At 40.2% G+C, this 17,574-nt stretch overlaps 1 protein-coding gene across 5 annotated transcripts in view; it reads left to right on the forward strand.

Moving 5' to 3' along the window:
- Window positions 1–17,574, forward strand: part of wdfy3 (WD repeat and FYVE domain containing 3) — a 158,331-nt gene that overhangs the window by 28,742 nt on the left and 112,015 nt on the right. For all 5 annotated transcript variants that reach the window (XM_086206930.1, XM_086206931.1, XM_086206929.1 and 2 more), the window contains 3 exons: window positions 6,973–7,183; window positions 10,251–10,374; window positions 12,575–12,684. In XM_086206930.1, the coding sequence (XP_086063056.1) occupies window positions 7,004–7,183; window positions 10,251–10,374; window positions 12,575–12,684 (414 nt within the window). In that variant the 5' untranslated portion in view covers window positions 6,973–7,003. The remainder of the gene's footprint in view (window positions 1–6,972; window positions 7,184–10,250; window positions 10,375–12,574; window positions 12,685–17,574) is intronic.

The raw sequence follows: 17,574 nt of genomic DNA on the forward strand, positions 1-17,574 counted from the left end.
CGTTGGAGTATCTCACAGCTGTTCTTATCACTACTTATGATTTGGTTTCCACCAGAAGTGTGGCAGTGCATGTCAGGCAAGTCCTGGAAGTGGCTCAGCACCAAGATTTACAGAGAATATCCAACAAGTCTATTTTTGATGGATGGAATGCCAATATGCACAGAACAGATCGAGCCAGGCAAGAGTTACCACATGAATGACATAGTGCAGTGGTTCTCCAGCTGTTTTAACCAAGAACCACCTGTGTACTTATTTACTTTTGAGCACCTAAACATTAAGAGTCAACAGCTTTTCCTCTGATGCAAGCTCCAGGAAGCCATTTATAAACAAGATTTTTCAGATGAAGCTATTGTCTGATGTGATAAATTGAACTGCAACAGCAGAGTTTAAAGACATAACTCTGCCTAGATTTATTTTCTGTGCACATCCCTCTCTTAGTTTCAGTACTGACTTCAGTTAAAAGCCTAGTGCTGAGAGGAGGGACAAACAGAACTTTGTGTTGTCCTGGGCCTAGATTCCTGTGTCTTGTGAGGTGTGCTGCTTACCAAGTAGGTGGAGTGACTTTATTTGTCTACAGATCGCTGCCTCTCCTTTTGTTTATTTTCCAGCTCTTCATTATGCTGATTTGTTTGACATATGTTTGCCCCAGTTTGTGGTTGTGTCAATGCTGCAGTGCGATTCTACCATCCTCTTGACTCTCCTGACTGCCACAGTGACACGGGTTCAAATGGCCTGGTACAACAGGGTGAACACTCTGCATTGTTCAGAGTTGAATGCTGGGTTTACGCTGACTCAGCTTTACATTAAATTGCAATGATAGCTAGCTCTTATTAAAACCAGCAAAATTTTCAAAAAGCTTGTCTGTTTCCTGAGCTTTCATTTTAGCCAGCAGTTGCAGACTGGCTTTTATGCTGATGCTCCAAAGATACTAAATGTGCATGGTAAACCACACAATCTTGCTGTCACAATAGTTTTGATGTATAAATATATGTATTTTTTTCACATATCCATATCCAGACCTGTTGCTGATCTCTTACTGTAATCTGTCTGTATTGTGGTAATGCCCAATATCTCTAAATAGCTATAGTGGGAATATCACTTAAAAAAAAATCACATTTGAATTGGGCAGTATGCAGTCAAATAAGGCTGTACATACAGTGATGTCTACTTGTCTGTGGTACCTTTGTGCTCTTAGTGGGCTGGTAAGCTAAGTTAACAAGATGAGCTGACAGATTTGTTGTTGTTTTTGAGGAATAACCTTAATATGATCCAAGCCCCTGGAAAACCCTTAACGGATAAGCGTTATAGGAAATGGATGGATAGATGGATGGAACATAAAGATGGCTGCTATTCATAAAGTTGTTGAGTATGTCGCACCTTTTTTTGAGGCACAACATGACCGTGCCATGACTGTGGTGGGCATTTCCTGGATGATTTCCTATATGATTCGATACAATATGCGATACGATATTTTAGTTACAATACCAATTATGCCTTGGTAATAGAAGAGATTCTCAAAGGACTAATGCTGTGAATTCAATTGTAAAAGTAACCCTCTAACCTGCTGCATAATAAAATATTAATATTTACATTGAGAACTGACCATTAAACAATAGTTACAGTTAACAATAGTTAAAACATCATGCACTTTTTATTTAAATATATGACCGACTGTCATTCAAAACAAAAGGGCAACTTAGACTTCCACAAACTGTCAGCAGCTCAGCAAGATGACTCGCGGTGTGGCGAGCTTCAGTCGCCCGTGTTTGTAAAACGTGGGACATGAGGGACCAGTTACTGTCAGTGTAATGAGAGGTGATGGTCAAGTAGGAATCCGTAGCTCTGCTTGTCCAGCTGTCGCAGGTGATGACAACTCTCTGCAGATTTCATTGCAGTTGCAATGTTGTTTTTAACATCTCTGTCCATCTTTGAGATTGTGACTTGACTCAGTTGTTTTTGTGTCAGTAGCACCGTGGTTCCAGTGTCTGGACGAGGTGTCTGAAGCCTACATTTTCTACTACACAGTATGGTCTGAGATCCTTGCAGATAAAAATTGCCAGAGCCAAAGTGATGTTCTCTGCACATGGAGGCGTGGATGGAAACTTCGTCCCAAATGCTTTCTCCAGTGAGGGTTGTTGCAGTGACTTGTAGTTTCCTGGTTGTTGAGTATACTCTTGGTGATTCCTAGTCAAATGGCTCCAGAGATTAGTTGTATTTCCGTTGTACTTTACCTCTACTTTGCACATTTTGCACACAGCATTATTTTTGTCAAGTTGTCAGTTTTCTTGCTTCTTAAAGCCGAAGTGCTGCCAGACATCGGCTCTTAAATTTGCAGGAGATTAAAGTTGTGCTTCCGCCATCTTGTTGTTCTCTGATCGGAGGCACATGTCCTGGATCTCGCGAGATCTGATCATCTGACTGCAATAACGTTTCACTATGCACTAAATCACGCGAGACTAAAGGGGCAAACAAAAACAAAAAAATAAAAGGGTAAAATTTAATGCATTTTAAGGCAAGGCAAGGCAGTTTTCACAAACAGTTTGTCTCAAAGGGCTTTACATGGCATCATAACAACATCCTCTGCCCTTAGACCCTCACATGGACTGAGGAAAAACTCCATAGAAAACCCTTTTAACAGATTTTAAAAGATTGATACTGGGATTTATGTATCGATAATCTTTCCTACAAATGTATAATGATAAAATATCGGTATATAGACATTTTAACCCACCTCTAATGGACACACCTTCTCGTTTAAATGTCTTTCTTTATTTTCATAACTATTTACATTGTAGATTCTCACTGATGGAATCAAGTCTATGAATGAACCCATATGGAATTATGTAGTAAATAAAAGAATGAGAAATAACTCAAAACATGCTTTATATTTTAGATGCTTCAAAATACCCACCCTTTGCTGTGAATACTGCTTCGCACACGCTTGGCATTCTCTCGATGAGCTTCATGAGGTAGTCACCTGAAATGGTTTGCCAACAGTCTTGAAGGAGTTCCCAGAGATGCTGAGCAGTTGTTGGCCCTTTTACCTTCATTTTGCAGTCCATCTCATCCCAAACCATCTGGATTGGGTTTAGGTCAGGTGACTGTGGAGGCTAGGTCATCTGGCACAGCACTCCATCACTCTCCTTCTTGGTCAAATAGCCTTTATACTGCCTGGAGGTGTGTTTGGGGTCATTGTCCTGTTGAAAAATAAATGATGGTCCAACTAAACGTAAACTGGATGGGACGGAATGTTGCTGCGGGATGCTGTGGTAGCCATGCTGGTTCAGTGTACCTTCAGTTTTGAATAAATCCCCAACAGTGTCACCAGCAAAGCACCCCCACACCATCATACATCCTCCTCCATGCTTCATGGTGGGAACCATGCATGTAGAGACCATCAGTTCACCATTTCTGCGTCAAACACAGACACGGCGGGTGGAACCAAAGATCTCAAAATTGTACTCATCAGACAAAGCACAGCTCTCCACTGGTCTAATATCTATTCCTTGTGTTTCTTTTTCTTCTCTTCTGCTTCTTGCTTTTCTTTAGTAGGGGTCTATTCGATCATAAAGGCCTGATTTGTGCCGTCTCCTATGAACAGTTGATGTAGAGATGTGTCTGCTGCGAGAACTCTGTGTGGCATTTATCTGGGCTCCAATCTGTTGTGCTGTTAACTTGCGATTTCTGAGGCTGGTGACTTGGATGAACTTATCCTCAGCAGCAGAAGTAACTTTTGGTCTTCCTGGGGCAGTCCTCATGTGAGAGCCAGTTTGATGGTTTTTGCAACTGCACTTGCACGTTCAAAGTTTTTGCAATTTTTTGGACTGACTGACCTTCAGTTCCGAAAGTAAAGTAACTAGCAATCAACAGTCAGTAGAAAGAGAAGTTTTAAGGGTTTCTTTAGTTGGTGAAATTGAATGTTTTATGTTTGTAAGACTGCATTCAACAGTTTTACTACAACTATAGTTATATTCTCAAGCCTGTCACCAGGAAAAAATAAAATTAGTTGCAGGTTCGGCCAAAACAAAGGCATGAATTAATGAGGGCACATAGGCACAGCTGATACATGAATCACACTTTGCCACAGGAGCACATGGGTGGGGATACTAGTCGCACAGCGGGTGGAGGATAGAGAGGGTGGATTTGGACACGCATTAAATGAATGAAAGCTATGCCTTCTGCTTTCGAATTCTGCTTTGGATGAGTGTTAGATGTAATATGTATTATGTTATCTGAGACAATTACCTGATGGTTAAGTCTCAAAGGTCTTGAACCCTAGTTTTCACCAAACATATGTTATGTACATGTTTGTATATACAGGGCTCTAGACTGTACCCAACATGGTCAAATCTGTGACTGTTTTTGGGTTGAATGATCCCGATGCAGTGTTTCCCCCCAAATCACCCCCTAAATTTTTGTAAACAGTTTTTCTTAAATGTTTAAAAATTGTTTTTAAAAAATTAATGCACTAAAATAAACTTTGTCAAACTTGACTGCTGCTGATGATCTACTAACTTACTTTTATTTATTATTTTCTTTCTTTCTTTCTTACCAAGAACAGACTTGTTCAGCCAGGAAGAATATTTCCTCTCTGACAGCCAAATTGGGTTGAAATCTGGTATTCTGTAGTGACTGAGCTTGTGCTGCTTGTGAAGGGGAGGGCATACAGCAGGTGAGCTACCACTCTGTTCTCTGCTTGGACCAGCAGCAGTTGCGCTACTCTGGCTGCTACTAGCAGCAGAGCTAGCTTTAGCATCCTCACCTATCCCACCACATTCTATCCCAGGGTCCTTCATATGGCTTGCACGCAAGGCACACGTCCAATGTCCTCACATTGGATTTTATCCCACTTCTGACAGCATATGTTGTGGAGGTAGGGGGTAGTCACCCCACTCTGGTCTTGAAACCAGGTCTACGGGGCACCAAACACCCAAATGCCAAAGAGCCTGGCTAGTTGGCATGGCAGCCAGAGTGCATTTTGAGCCAAGGTGACGTTGAACCATCACAACCGTATAATACTTGCAATAAAAAGAGCAAAAAATTATTCAATTTAGTATATTCCAACATAATTTAATTGATTTGTATGGACCAGTGAGTTGTCTTGTGTTATGTTATGGCAGGATTATGGTCCAGCAAACATGGAATGGAACATAGAGCAGTACGTGGTCTGATATCCAATCTCTAAACGAGGTTAACTGACGTGAAAAATGCTAGTATCAACTGAGATTCAGATTTTGATATTCTGGATTCTTCATTACATCTACATCGTTACTGGAAAATGCATGTAAAATTTCTAAATTTGAAAAATTAGTTTTAAGTGTGATTTTTGGTTTCCTTCAATGTCAGGTGTCCTTCCAGGCTCAGACTCTCAGGTGGGAAAAGTAATTGAAAAATCCCTGTTTCCCCCCCCCTTTATTCAGGACTTTCAGAGTGACCTTGCTCAAGGCACAACATGTTAGTGCTGCCTCTGAAAAGAAAGCGTATGTTTTGGATTGTTGCATAACTTAATTGCAATGTTTCAAACTGTTGATTTACTTTTTAATTTTTGTCCATTGATGCTTGTGGTATTTTGGCTTTGCAATTCAAAGAATCTCCTATCAACCATCTGTAAAAAAGTCCTGATAATTAGGTTTGTGGATATAATAAATGTAGCATTTTACTTACCTGGGCTTGACGGCATGAGCGAAAAAAAGATTTGATTAGTCACAGGTGTGTATCCGTTCTGTTAGCTTACATGTTGCTGGTGTTTTTATCTCAGCAAATTTCACAGTTGGCTAGATAGCAAAAGCCTTCTGTTATTGTTAAAAATAGTATTTTTAGTTTATAGTTATTTTACATAGTCTGGAAGGGAGCTGAAGAAGCTACAGGCGAAACCTGACAGGCGGCACAGTGACAAAATCAGGATGCGACAGGAAGGTCGCGTGAAACCTGAGACGACGTGGGTTGCCTTTATAACGCTGCAACCGAGCCGAGCCGAGCAGCTAAACACCCGGGTTGCTTGGCGAGTCGGTAGATGTGGGTCGAAATGCCGAGTCAACCCTTTCAGAGTGCCCAAAAATCTGTGTTGACCCGTGTTTTTGGTGCAGTGTGAAAGGGGCTTTAGAATGTTAGCAAAATAAGAGGCTTGAAAACACATTTCTTTTTGACGATAAATGTAACCTTTTACATTGTAATTACTGTCCACGTTGTCAAATTCCCCACATTATGCAACTTTTTACAATTTCTGACATATTCTGTACAATAACCCAGCTGAAACGTACATCTGTCCTCAGAGCTTTTGAAAATTCAACTGAAAAGGCACAAGTAATAAGACCATCTTTAGGTTTTTTTTTTTCATATTTGTTATTCTACCTGCAGCACGGTGGTGCAGTGGTCAGCACTGTCACCTCACAGCAAGCAGGTTCTAGGTTTGAGCCCCAGCTCACACACGGGATCTTTCTGTGTGGATTTTGCATGTTCTCCCTGTGCCTGTGTTGGTTCTCTCCGAGTACTCTTGCTTCCTCCCACAGTCCAAAGACATGCTAATGGGGACGAGGCTGATTGATACTCTAAATTGACCGTAGGCGTGGCTGTGAGTGTGAATGGTTGTCTGTCTATATGTGATGACACTGAAATGGACTGCTGACCCACCCGTCCAGGGTGAACCCCGCCTCTCGCCTGAAGGCTGCTCGAAGAGGCTCCAGCCCTCCCACGACCCCTTAACAGGATAAATGGTAGAAAATGGGTGGATGGATGGATGGAAGGATGGATGGATGATGTTCTACCTGCCATTAGCCTGTTTTAAGATGTTTTTCTCCTTGCTTGTAGTGGTTGTTGAAGTGCTTAGGACTGTTGTGTGGTTTTAGAGGTTAAACTATAAGTACTTTGTACGTTATATTGAGTATGTACTCATTTCATTTCGTAAACCAAGCTAATTTCTTCTATTTATAAATCACAAATACACATCATTAATCTACCATCTTGCCTCTGTAGGGCTGCTTTTGCCCTGACAAAGCCGCTCAAGATGAACATGGTAAAGAGGATCATGGGGCGGCCACGGCAGGAGGAGTGCAGCCCCCAGGACAACGCACTGGGCCTGATGCACCTGCGACGCCTCTTCTCCGAGCTGTGTCACCCTCCTCGCCATATGACCCAAAAGGAGCAAGAGGAGAAGCTCTATATGATGCTTCCTGTATTTAACAGGGTAAGCCACATCAGGGGTTGAGGGATCAGAGGTGGAAGGTACACCAGATCCAAGGGGAATACTCAGAGGTCCTAGTTACACTTCTACTCCATGAGCATATCAGTTCTTAATTCAGTGAATATATTACATAGACATATTGCAGTCCCTGTTTTTATTCTCAATTTAGTTAAGATTTGTAACAACAGATCAATATATTGATGATCAGTGATCAACACAATTAAATCGTTGCAACCTCAGAGTATCATATTGCAACCCACGATCTTTGTTGCAGCTTTGTTTTGAAATTTCCACAGAATACACATGATCAATACAGCAGCTCTGCATGCAGTTTTACTTTTATTATTTTTAAGAAGAATAAATTGTTTTTATTTGATACATTTCATTGTATGGATTTTTATTAATTTTATTGTTGTATTTTTCAGAGTTAAGAGCAGATATTACTATATCAGTTTTAGCTGTAAAGGGATTGCAACAGAGTGTATATATAGCAGCACAATAGTGTTGCATAGTTTACATGTCCCACTGGCCTCAAAGGCCAGGCAGGTAAAAAAAAAAAAAAATCATACAGCATGCTTGCAACACTCAGAGACGCACACACACGCTGGCGAGTGTACAATTAAACAAAATTTAATGGAAATTGCAATATACCAATGGCTATTTGTGTTCTCAGTACCAGACAAAATAGTTGAGTTGAATTTTTTGTTTCCAAAAATCATGAAGCCTTCTCATATATGGTGTCATACAACTCATAAACCCCTGAATTTAATCCATTTGAAATGTATCATGGTAGACATTTCAATTTCAGCAAATATTGTAATGTTCAAAGAACCAATATACAATCGTATTGCAATTTACACAACTTATAAATGGGTTATAGGAGATATAGTCTAAGAGACAAGTCCTAGTTCAACCAACTCGTTCCGTGCATGTTCTGATCTCCATATTCACTTGAGTTCACATCTTACTAATGCTCTCTCTCACAGGTGTGGTTTCTCCAGGCTGCAGTTGAATACGATAAAAAAATTACGATAAAAAGGGACTGTTGCCTGGTGTGAGCTTGGCAAACAAAGTACAGCACTAAGGGATTTCTGCTTTGGGTCATATATTTGTATAGTATATATCATAAGCAAAGTTTCAAAATAATGCAACCCATATTACTATCATAACATCTTTTAGTCATTTATTACACCCAGGAATCTGATAATTTTCCAGCAAACAAATTTTACAAAAATAATTGTTATTTTATTATTTTACCACACCAGTCACACAGATGTTTAGTAGAATAATGTCATGCAACACTAATTATCTCACACAATACCATTTTAATTATGTGAGGTTACACTTTTCATCAGGTATGACAGACACAGACTTACTGATGTTAGAGCGCTGCTTGAAGGCATGCTGATTTAAACCTGTGGCCAAGATCACCAAAAGTCCCATAAGTGACATGCAACATTGTATTGCACCAGCAGTGGCCCACTAATTGTAGCGCTCACCTTGACTTCGTGTTTCCATAAATGACTACATTACATGCACTCAATATCCCACTATCATTCTTGTTGTTTCCCTTATTAAGAATATTACAATAAAGACTTGGAATGTATTTTGGGAAAATGAGATAACTAGGGCTCCTCTGAATCCCATTTTGGCTTTGAATCTTGAATGCTAATTACCTGCAAATAATTGAACCTTAACTCGATTCAACATTTAAAAGAATGCCTATCACTTCAACTACGCAAACACTAGCCATAGAAGTTTCTGGCAAGTGTGATAGCCCAACAATGACTTACGTGTTTCAGGTAATTAGCCAAACTTGTAGTTCTTGATGGGCCAGCTTCATTTAGCAGATCTGGCACTGGAAGTTGATATCTGACTAAATTGACATCTTGCATCTTGCCAAGTGTTCTTGAAAGCCTGGCTGTTGAGCGGTAATGTGTAAATGGCAGGTTGGTGTTGGTGTTTTTCCATCAAAATGGTCCCACATCAAACTTCGCCTTGTCCCCTCCATGGCTACATTAGTAGCAGCAACTAGGGAGCAGAGTATTTCCCTTTCTTTGTCTCCTAAGACTAGTTAAAATGCCCCCCCCCCCCCCCCCCATGGTGCGATGTGTTATTTCTCCAAAATAATTAAATTAAACTGCTCAACACAGGCTCCTTCGATTGATGACATTTTAAATGAGTTACAAAATTGTTAACTATCAATTATCGATCATCAGGTTTTTTTTTTGCCCATCCCTACTTCAGACATACATTCTAATCATGCTGTTTTCTTGTCCAATGAATAGTGTTATAACCTGACTAATATCGACATAGTCCATGTCTTGATTTGAAATGGAAAATGTGTAGAATGTCAAAATTCTCGTATTACTCTTACTAAATAGATAGACCAAATATTACCTAGATATAGCAGGAACTATGTGGTGTATTTTAGCAAAGTAAAAAATATAAATTTTCATGTCAATGTAAAATATGTGAGTTGTGTGAATCAAAAGCATTCTCCAAACCCCTACTCTTAGAAGTACAATTAATGTTGGAAAAAAATACTCAGGTGCGTGAGGGGTAGAAAATACAACTTCCTACGAAACACTTTTGAAATACTTTGCTTTGTCTATTATATAAATATAATGATAATATATAAATGTAAAGATGCAGCAAATCCTCCCCTCTTGAGGAGCTGGGAGCATGTAAACAGTTTTGGTTCACATGGTGATTCTTATTCTTGAAATATTTCATGACATAATTGAATTTATGTTGGCAATGAAATGATGTCTGCATTTCCAGTTATAATGCTTATATTGGTGGAAGCCTATTTATTGTGTGTCCTTGACTGTAAGCTGCCCTTTTGAATGCAGTTATCAAACAGGAGCGCCTTACCAAGGGTCTCTTGACGTGTCAGCTAATTACCCAGCAGTGCATGTGATTCCCTCTCATGGCGTCATTTGTGTCGAAAGGAGAATACTCCTGGTGCAGCGCAATGACATGTGTCAGGCTGAGTTCATGTCAGATTCTTTCCTAATAATATTTCCTATAATTTCTATTTTTTCTGATGGTGATCTTCATGCTTCAGGTGTTTGGGAATGCTCCGCCCAGCAGCATGACGGAGAAGTTCTCAGACCTGCTGCAGTTCACAACACAAGTCTCACGGCTCATGGTGACGGAGATCAGACGAAGAGCCTCTAATAAATCGACAGGTGAGCCCTCTGAGAAGGTGATTTATCATTGCAAAAGTGTGATGGAAGGACCTATAAACATAAATTTGTCATATTTTTGTCCATAAATAATTGAATTCCTATTACAAAAGTCAAATTTATTTGGATTTCAGTGGTTAAAAGATTTCACTATCTGTTGAATGAACATTCACAATTAGCATGCCAGGTATATGTCTGTCAAACTGATTTAGACTTCCTTTCAGTCACCAAAATAACATAACATACATTGCATCTGAAGCATCTAAAACATTGTTTCTATTAGCTATTATGAATAATAGTTAGAGTATATTGCCATAGACAGGGATGTAACTTTTTCCATTTTCAGAACATTACTTAAATGAATCATACAATTTCACTGCCAAAATTTTCTGCTGTCGAGCTAGTGGGAGTGAGAAAAGATTACAATATATATATACATATATTTATTTATTTATTTTTTCACAAGCGAACAACATAGTGTTTCCTCAACCAGACATGAAAGTATTACTATCAGTACAGGTGAGCCAGCATTATCTGCTTAAATCTATGATCGTAGAATTTGACTATGGATTTCCCAGAGCCAAAGTGTAAAAAGACTGACAGAAGCACTCCTGCACAACAAAGACATACAGGCTTGAAAGTACCTAGCTTGCCAACTCATGTATCTTTGGCTTTATAATCTCTTCCCATGTGTCTCCTCTCTGTATTAACATTAGATTTGTTGTTTTGAAGACAAAAACTGCTCAGATTTTGTAACATCACAGTTGACAGACAAATAACACACCCACCTCTGGTCATCTCTCTACAGATTTACAGATTTGGTCAGTCCATTGACTCAGACCCTGAACTTAATTTGTGCTACTCACTCCCATGTTTGATTTGCTTGTGAGAGGGCTGTCCTGGGTAGATTTAAAAACATACATTTTCAAGAGCTTGTCCATACTTCTTAAGTGTTATGTAAATGCTTAACCCAAATAAAGCACTAGGATGACTCCTCCACCCCTGTTGCCTCTTCCTAGTAGGTTAAAGGGGTAAGGTTATTTTATGTCTCACTGATTCCTGAGTTGTGGCCCACATCTTGGATTAAAGGAAGTTTTGCTTTGTGACAGCAAGCCCAGTCCAAGTCCATTTCATAACAATATCCTGTGTATCTTTAAGTCCCTAATATTACAACATACATATACTGTATAAGCTGAGTTCACTTAACAAATACATTGAGCTTACGATTTCAATTGTATTCATCAAAAAAATTCAGCAACAGAAAAAAGTGAATGAGTGTGGTTGAGCACAAGCTCGTTAGTTCAACTGGTTCAACAATGCTCAATGCTTGTTCACAGTCGTGCTGAACCAGAAGTTATCGTTTTCTTTCAGTTTAAATCATGCTTGTTACTAAGCATATAGTTGGCTCAAGAAGACAAAGATTATTCCAGATGATTCATTTGAGAGTTTGTAAACAAACATTTTTGCTTTTTTTACTGTTAGTCACCATTAGCTTCAGGTGTGTGTGCGTGTGTGTGTGGGCACCAAGAGTCTTTCTCTCTGTAGTCTGCTTAGACACCTGTTTATGAGTACTTGAAAGGCAAAATATACTTTTTTGGCTTAAAATAATCACTTTAAAGTCATTAGTGCAACTCCACAGGAAGTCCAGGTCTCTTAAACCCCTTGTTAATGTAAAATAGTGAGGACTGTATTGTGTCTAATATGCAAAATATCCAGTCAGTATGCAGACTCAGCCTATTAAAAGTAATGTAAAATTGATTAAAAGTGTGTTGATTCAAAATATTGTATTTGTTGCTTTATTAATGTCATTGATTATACCAACTAATTTGGGCAGACCTAAAGGGTGCCACTGTTTTCACATAGAACCTGTTTTTATCTTTACTTTTAACTGGGTTTAGAAAATTATATATTATATGTACGACTTATGTGAAGCTGAACTGGGTTATATCAAGGAGCTACAAATATCTGCCCCTACCCACATGTCACTTCATAAAGATGATTTATGTGTTGCATAAATGATCATTGTTCTAGTAGGTATCTGCTTGCTACAATATGATGTCACTATGCACTTGGTTAAATAATGTGTTTGTGTGTGTGTGTGTGTGTGTGTGTGTGTGTGTGTGTGTGTGTGTGTGTGTGTGTGCGTGCGTGTGTGTGTGCTTGTGCGTGTGCATGTGTGTGCATATGTCGTGCACTACTCCAGAGGCTGCCAGTCGAGCCATAGTGCAGTTTCTGGAGGTGAATCAAAGTGAGGAGACGAGTCGGGGCTGGATGCTTCTGACCACCATTAACCTGTTGGCCTCCTCCGGACAGGTCAGTACAACCACAGTTAAAACCCAATGATTATGTGTGCATTTATCCTCCCCTGTGCTGTACATAATTTGCTTCCATGATTTCATTCTAAATATGATGTGTTTTTTGTGATGAGTTTGAATGGAATTGGGGCAACAAACTTGTAAAAAAAAAAAAAAAGATCAGCATTTTGTCTCACTCTGATACATTTGCATATCCCTGCTTTGATCTCTGTGCAGAAAATAGCATGGAAGTGAGAAACAAACTCTTGAGCACTTTGCACTTGACCCATCTCAGTATTTCCCCTCAAAGCACTGTCAGCCAGAGCTGGTTTACTGTACTTAATGAGGAGATTTTTTGCTATGCCTTTTTTTCTTGCTTTGTGCCTTTTCGAATTTTACTAAATATGCTTCTCTGGCACATGACTAGCATTAATGTCAAGTCAAAAATTGGATTTGTTTATCTTTGCACTGGCCCCATTGCAACCCACAATTCAAGCATGGCAGCTTCTTAGTCTGATTTAAAGCACAGAGCTCGAAAGGTTTGACATTAAGCTTTTCTGTGTACTTCTCTTTTGAAGCCAATAGACATGTTTTGAACTCCTCTAACCACATTCTCCTAGAGCAGTGGTTCTCAAACACCTTTTGGATTGTGTACACACTCTTAGTTATTTCTTCTGCCCAGTAACCTCTCAAACAACAATTTCCTGTCTGAAAGTTTCATTTACCCTCTCATTAAAGCTGCATTGCTACGATGTTCCATCCACCTTACCCTTTCCTTTTTGTCCTTGAATGAATCTTGGTACCTTGGTATTGGCAAAGACCTCAGGATATGATATATATCATGACATAATGAGATACCATACGATACAGTATGGTACATTTTGAAATACTATGTATTACAATACCGTATTTAATGAAAAATGAAAAATAGTGCTGATAAAACAACTTGCTATGCACCACCTGTATAGTTCAATAATATGCACATCACATTTGTTGTATGTAACTCATTACTCACACGTTTGTGTTACAAGCCAAAGTGCACCCAAAGGTGCAGGCGCTGCTAGAATGTTATCGAGCATCTTCTGACTGAAATTGTACTGAGCAGAACAGAAGCAACTAGCTATGTAGCGATATCTTGTTGGAGTGAAGGATTAGTATGACTTCATTTTAAATGTGTTGATATTAGGGGTTGGAATGTAACAGCTGTATATTTCAATATCACTATACATTGCTGTATCACTTTTATTGCACAGACTAAAAGTCTTATGCCCAAGGTACATTGCTTGATAAGAAAAGTCTAGAATCATCATGTGGAGGTTGGCAATAGCATCATTCTGATATTATATTGTATAGAAAAGGATATGTTTGTCACTTGGCAACATTTAACCTTGTCCATATTTGTATTTTTCATATTGAGTTGTTCTTGTTATTCTGGGGTATTTTTTATTTTTCATATCTTGTGTGCCAGTTGCTGTACTTCCAATTACCATTACTCATGGACGGCACATAATGCAATCTGCAAACTGCCCGGCATCATAGCTAACCCATTGCTTAAATGAGGTCCTTGGTGTGGATTGGATTTAAACCAATCCATCCATCCATCTGTCCATCCATCCATTTTCTACCGCTTATCCGGTTAAGGGTCGGGGGGGGTGGAGCCTATCCCAGCAGCCTTTGGGCGAGAGGCAGGGTTCACCCTGGACAGGTCACCAGTCCGTCACAGGGCCAACACATAGAGACAGACAACCATTCACACTTACAGCCACGCCTACGGTCAATTTAGAGCAGGGGTGCCCACACTTTTTTGGCTTGTGAGATATTTTTAAGATGACCAAGTCAAAATGATATACCTACAATAAAAATGGTAAACAAAAATAAATAAATACATTTATTTAACATGCAAAGTCCACATAGAAAGATCCCGTGCCCAAGCCAGGGCTCAAAACTGGAACGTTCTTGCTGTGAGGCGACAGTGCTGACCACTGCACCACCCTGCCACCCTAGATTTAAACCATTCACTCAAATTTATTCAATTGTTTTACACTTCTGCAACATATATTTAATACTGTTCAAAATAATTGTATTTGTGGTTGTAAATTTGCACTGACTGACATCACATTTGCGATTTGATTAATTATGCATCACAATTTTATACCAAAATAACCTCAACTAACCATGTAAAAATGACAGACTACTCAGGATCAACGGTGTCTGGGTAGACAAGTAATCCTGAAGAGCCTCAGCAAAAGCAGTTGCCTGTTACTGAGGCTGTTTATCTCCCACTATGCTCACGTCATTGAGATAGTCAGGCAACAGTTTCATTATTCAGCTGTTTGAAATCAGCCAACACAACTTACAGCAGGGAGAATTAACTACCTGCTGTCAAGCTGTTCGGCTCCGATTGCATTGTGTCTGTGTGTGTGTGTGTGTGTGTGTGAGAAAAGGACTTAGTTTAATTGATCTGTGTTCTTTTCCTCTGGAGTCTCAGAGCGAAAAACAAAGGACTCTGTTGGCAGCTGGCATCAACCTGATGTCTCCTTGCTCTTCTTAATTATCCCCACCCCTTCTCTTTTCTTCATTCACCTCTTGCTCTACCCTACTGATGAAAAAAGGGTCAAAAATTGTTTGTAGCTCTGTCTCTCTGCCTCCATGCTGTCTTTCTCTTCTATACAATGCACTTCATGCCCTGCATCCCAGTGTGTATTTTTGTCTCTCTCCCAAGTGCATTTTCTTTTCCTGTCTCTTATACCCCTTTCACACTGCAACACCCGTGTCAAAGCGGGTTTTTGTACCCCTGTTTGCTCTGCATTAGGGTGTATTCAAGCTTCCAGGAGACGCCAGTCTTAGCTCCCGCTATGAGGGCTGCGTGCCTGTGTTTTTCTGTCTCGTTCTTCATCGCGCTGACAACGTCATCATTACACATAAAGGTGCGCCTTGTCTCAAAATGCCGGTGACGTTCCCATTATTCACCGTGTCCCATATGGATCCAGAAATCTGCCGCCGGATCTCCTCTTCACCGCGGATGGCGAGCAGCTCGCAGACTTCACAATCTTGCCAGTGCGCTGCCATGATCGATAAAAAACATGTGCAAGATCACTATACAAGTTGTATATAAACACGGTCGCGCTTGCAGAGTTCACGTTAGGGTTCCCCGGTTGGTGGGAGTTCCCAAGCATAGATTACTTCACATAAGATCATACAAATGTAAATTGTTTAAAAAAAAAAAAAAAAAGGAGTGAAATAGAGTCTCGGGGACATCAACAGGAAGACTGATCTTATGGCAGAGGCTAAAAAGGTCGCGGAAAACCTGAGACAACGCGGTTTGCCTTTTTTGCACTGCAGGCGAACTAAGCAGAGCCGAGGCGAGCCGCTAAACACCCCAGTCACTTGGAAGGTTGGTGGACGTGGGTCAAAATGCCGAGTTGACCCTTTCAGAGTGCCCAATTACCCGTGTTCATCCACTTTTTAGGTGTAGTGTGAAAGGGGCTTTAGTTAGCCGGCAATCAGAGAGACATCCAATAATATCTCTGTGCCTCCCACTGATTGACTGTTCTCAGTTACCTTGAACTTAGAGCTGCAGCGGGGCCAGTATGTCCATCACAGCATGTTAACTCACACATTGACATATTGTCCTATTTTGGCATGTCCATATTGTGAAACTTACAAAATGGATGCCATCAAGGTTTTCATGCCCTCAGACTATCAGGTATGGTGTCCTGCGTGGACTTACTTCCCTAGTCAGATATCATGTTCTCCCCATGAGTCAGAGCTGCTGGCTTCAATAACTTTTTTCTGTCAATCTTGAATTTAGCTCCTCTGGTCCAGGCAGTGATTGAGCAAATGATGTTGCTCACCTTCTCACAATTTGTGTTTGTGTGTGTTCTTGTACTTGCTACGTATTGAAGACTAGAATACGTATTTAACTAACAGAGTGAGGACATTTTTGGAAAATGAGGACATTTTAGCTGGTCCTCACATCTTCAAAGGGCCGTTTGAAGGTCAAGACTTGGTTTTATGGTCGAGGTTAGAAATAGGTCCTGGTTAGGTTTAGGGTCAAGGTTGTGGTCAGGCAGTCAGTTGAGATGGTTAGGTTTAGGGTCAGGGGACAGGGAATGTGTGTGTGTGTGTGTGTGTGTGTGTGTGTGTGTGTGTGTGTGTGTGTGTGTGTGTGTGTGTGTGTGTGTGTGTGTGTGTGTGTGTATGGGAGTTACGTCTGTGTCAGCGATACAGATAGCCTGGGTCACTCTGACTTCACTGCTACGAGTGCAGGTTTTTAACTTTAACTTTTGTTTTTGGAGCAGTTTTTAAGATTTTAATCAGTTTGTTAAACTGAAAGGGACTTTCGGTTTGATCTTAGCATATATGTTCATTTGGAATTCCTGAGATGCTTGATTCATCATAGTACAGAAATACATTTTTCCTTCTTCCTTTTGGTTGTTTGTGATTATATGGAAAAAAAAATTCGTAACCCCCTCCTGAAATGGATGGTTTTGGATTGACAGGGACGGAATGGTGGTGCGGTGGTTAGCACTGTCACCTTGCAGCAAGAAGGTTCTGGGTTCGATAACAGATTCTTTCTGTATGGAGTTTGCATGTTCCTACTGTGCCTGTGTGGGTTCTGTCCGGGGAACTCCAGCTTCCTCCCACAGTCCAAAGACATGCAAGTGGGGACTAGGTTAATTGGATACTTTTAATTGACTGTAGGTGTGACTGTGAGTGTGAATGGTTGTTTGTCTATATGTGTTGGCCCTGTGATGGACTGGCAACCCCAGGCTGCTGGGATAAGCTCCAGCCTTCCGTGACCCCTTAACAGGATAAGCGGTAGAAAATCGATGGATGGATTTATTATCTAAGCTTAATGGGACCATAGTGCATAGGATATTCATTGTATAGCTTAATACAAACTTGC

Source organism: Aulostomus chinensis, chromosome 6 (assembly GCF_037954235.1).
Source record: "Aulostomus chinensis isolate RoL2024-O1b breed Wild chromosome 6, RoL_Achi_v1.0, whole genome shotgun sequence".
In the NCBI taxonomy this organism is placed as follows: domain Eukaryota; kingdom Metazoa; phylum Chordata; class Actinopteri; order Syngnathiformes; family Aulostomidae; genus Aulostomus; species Aulostomus chinensis.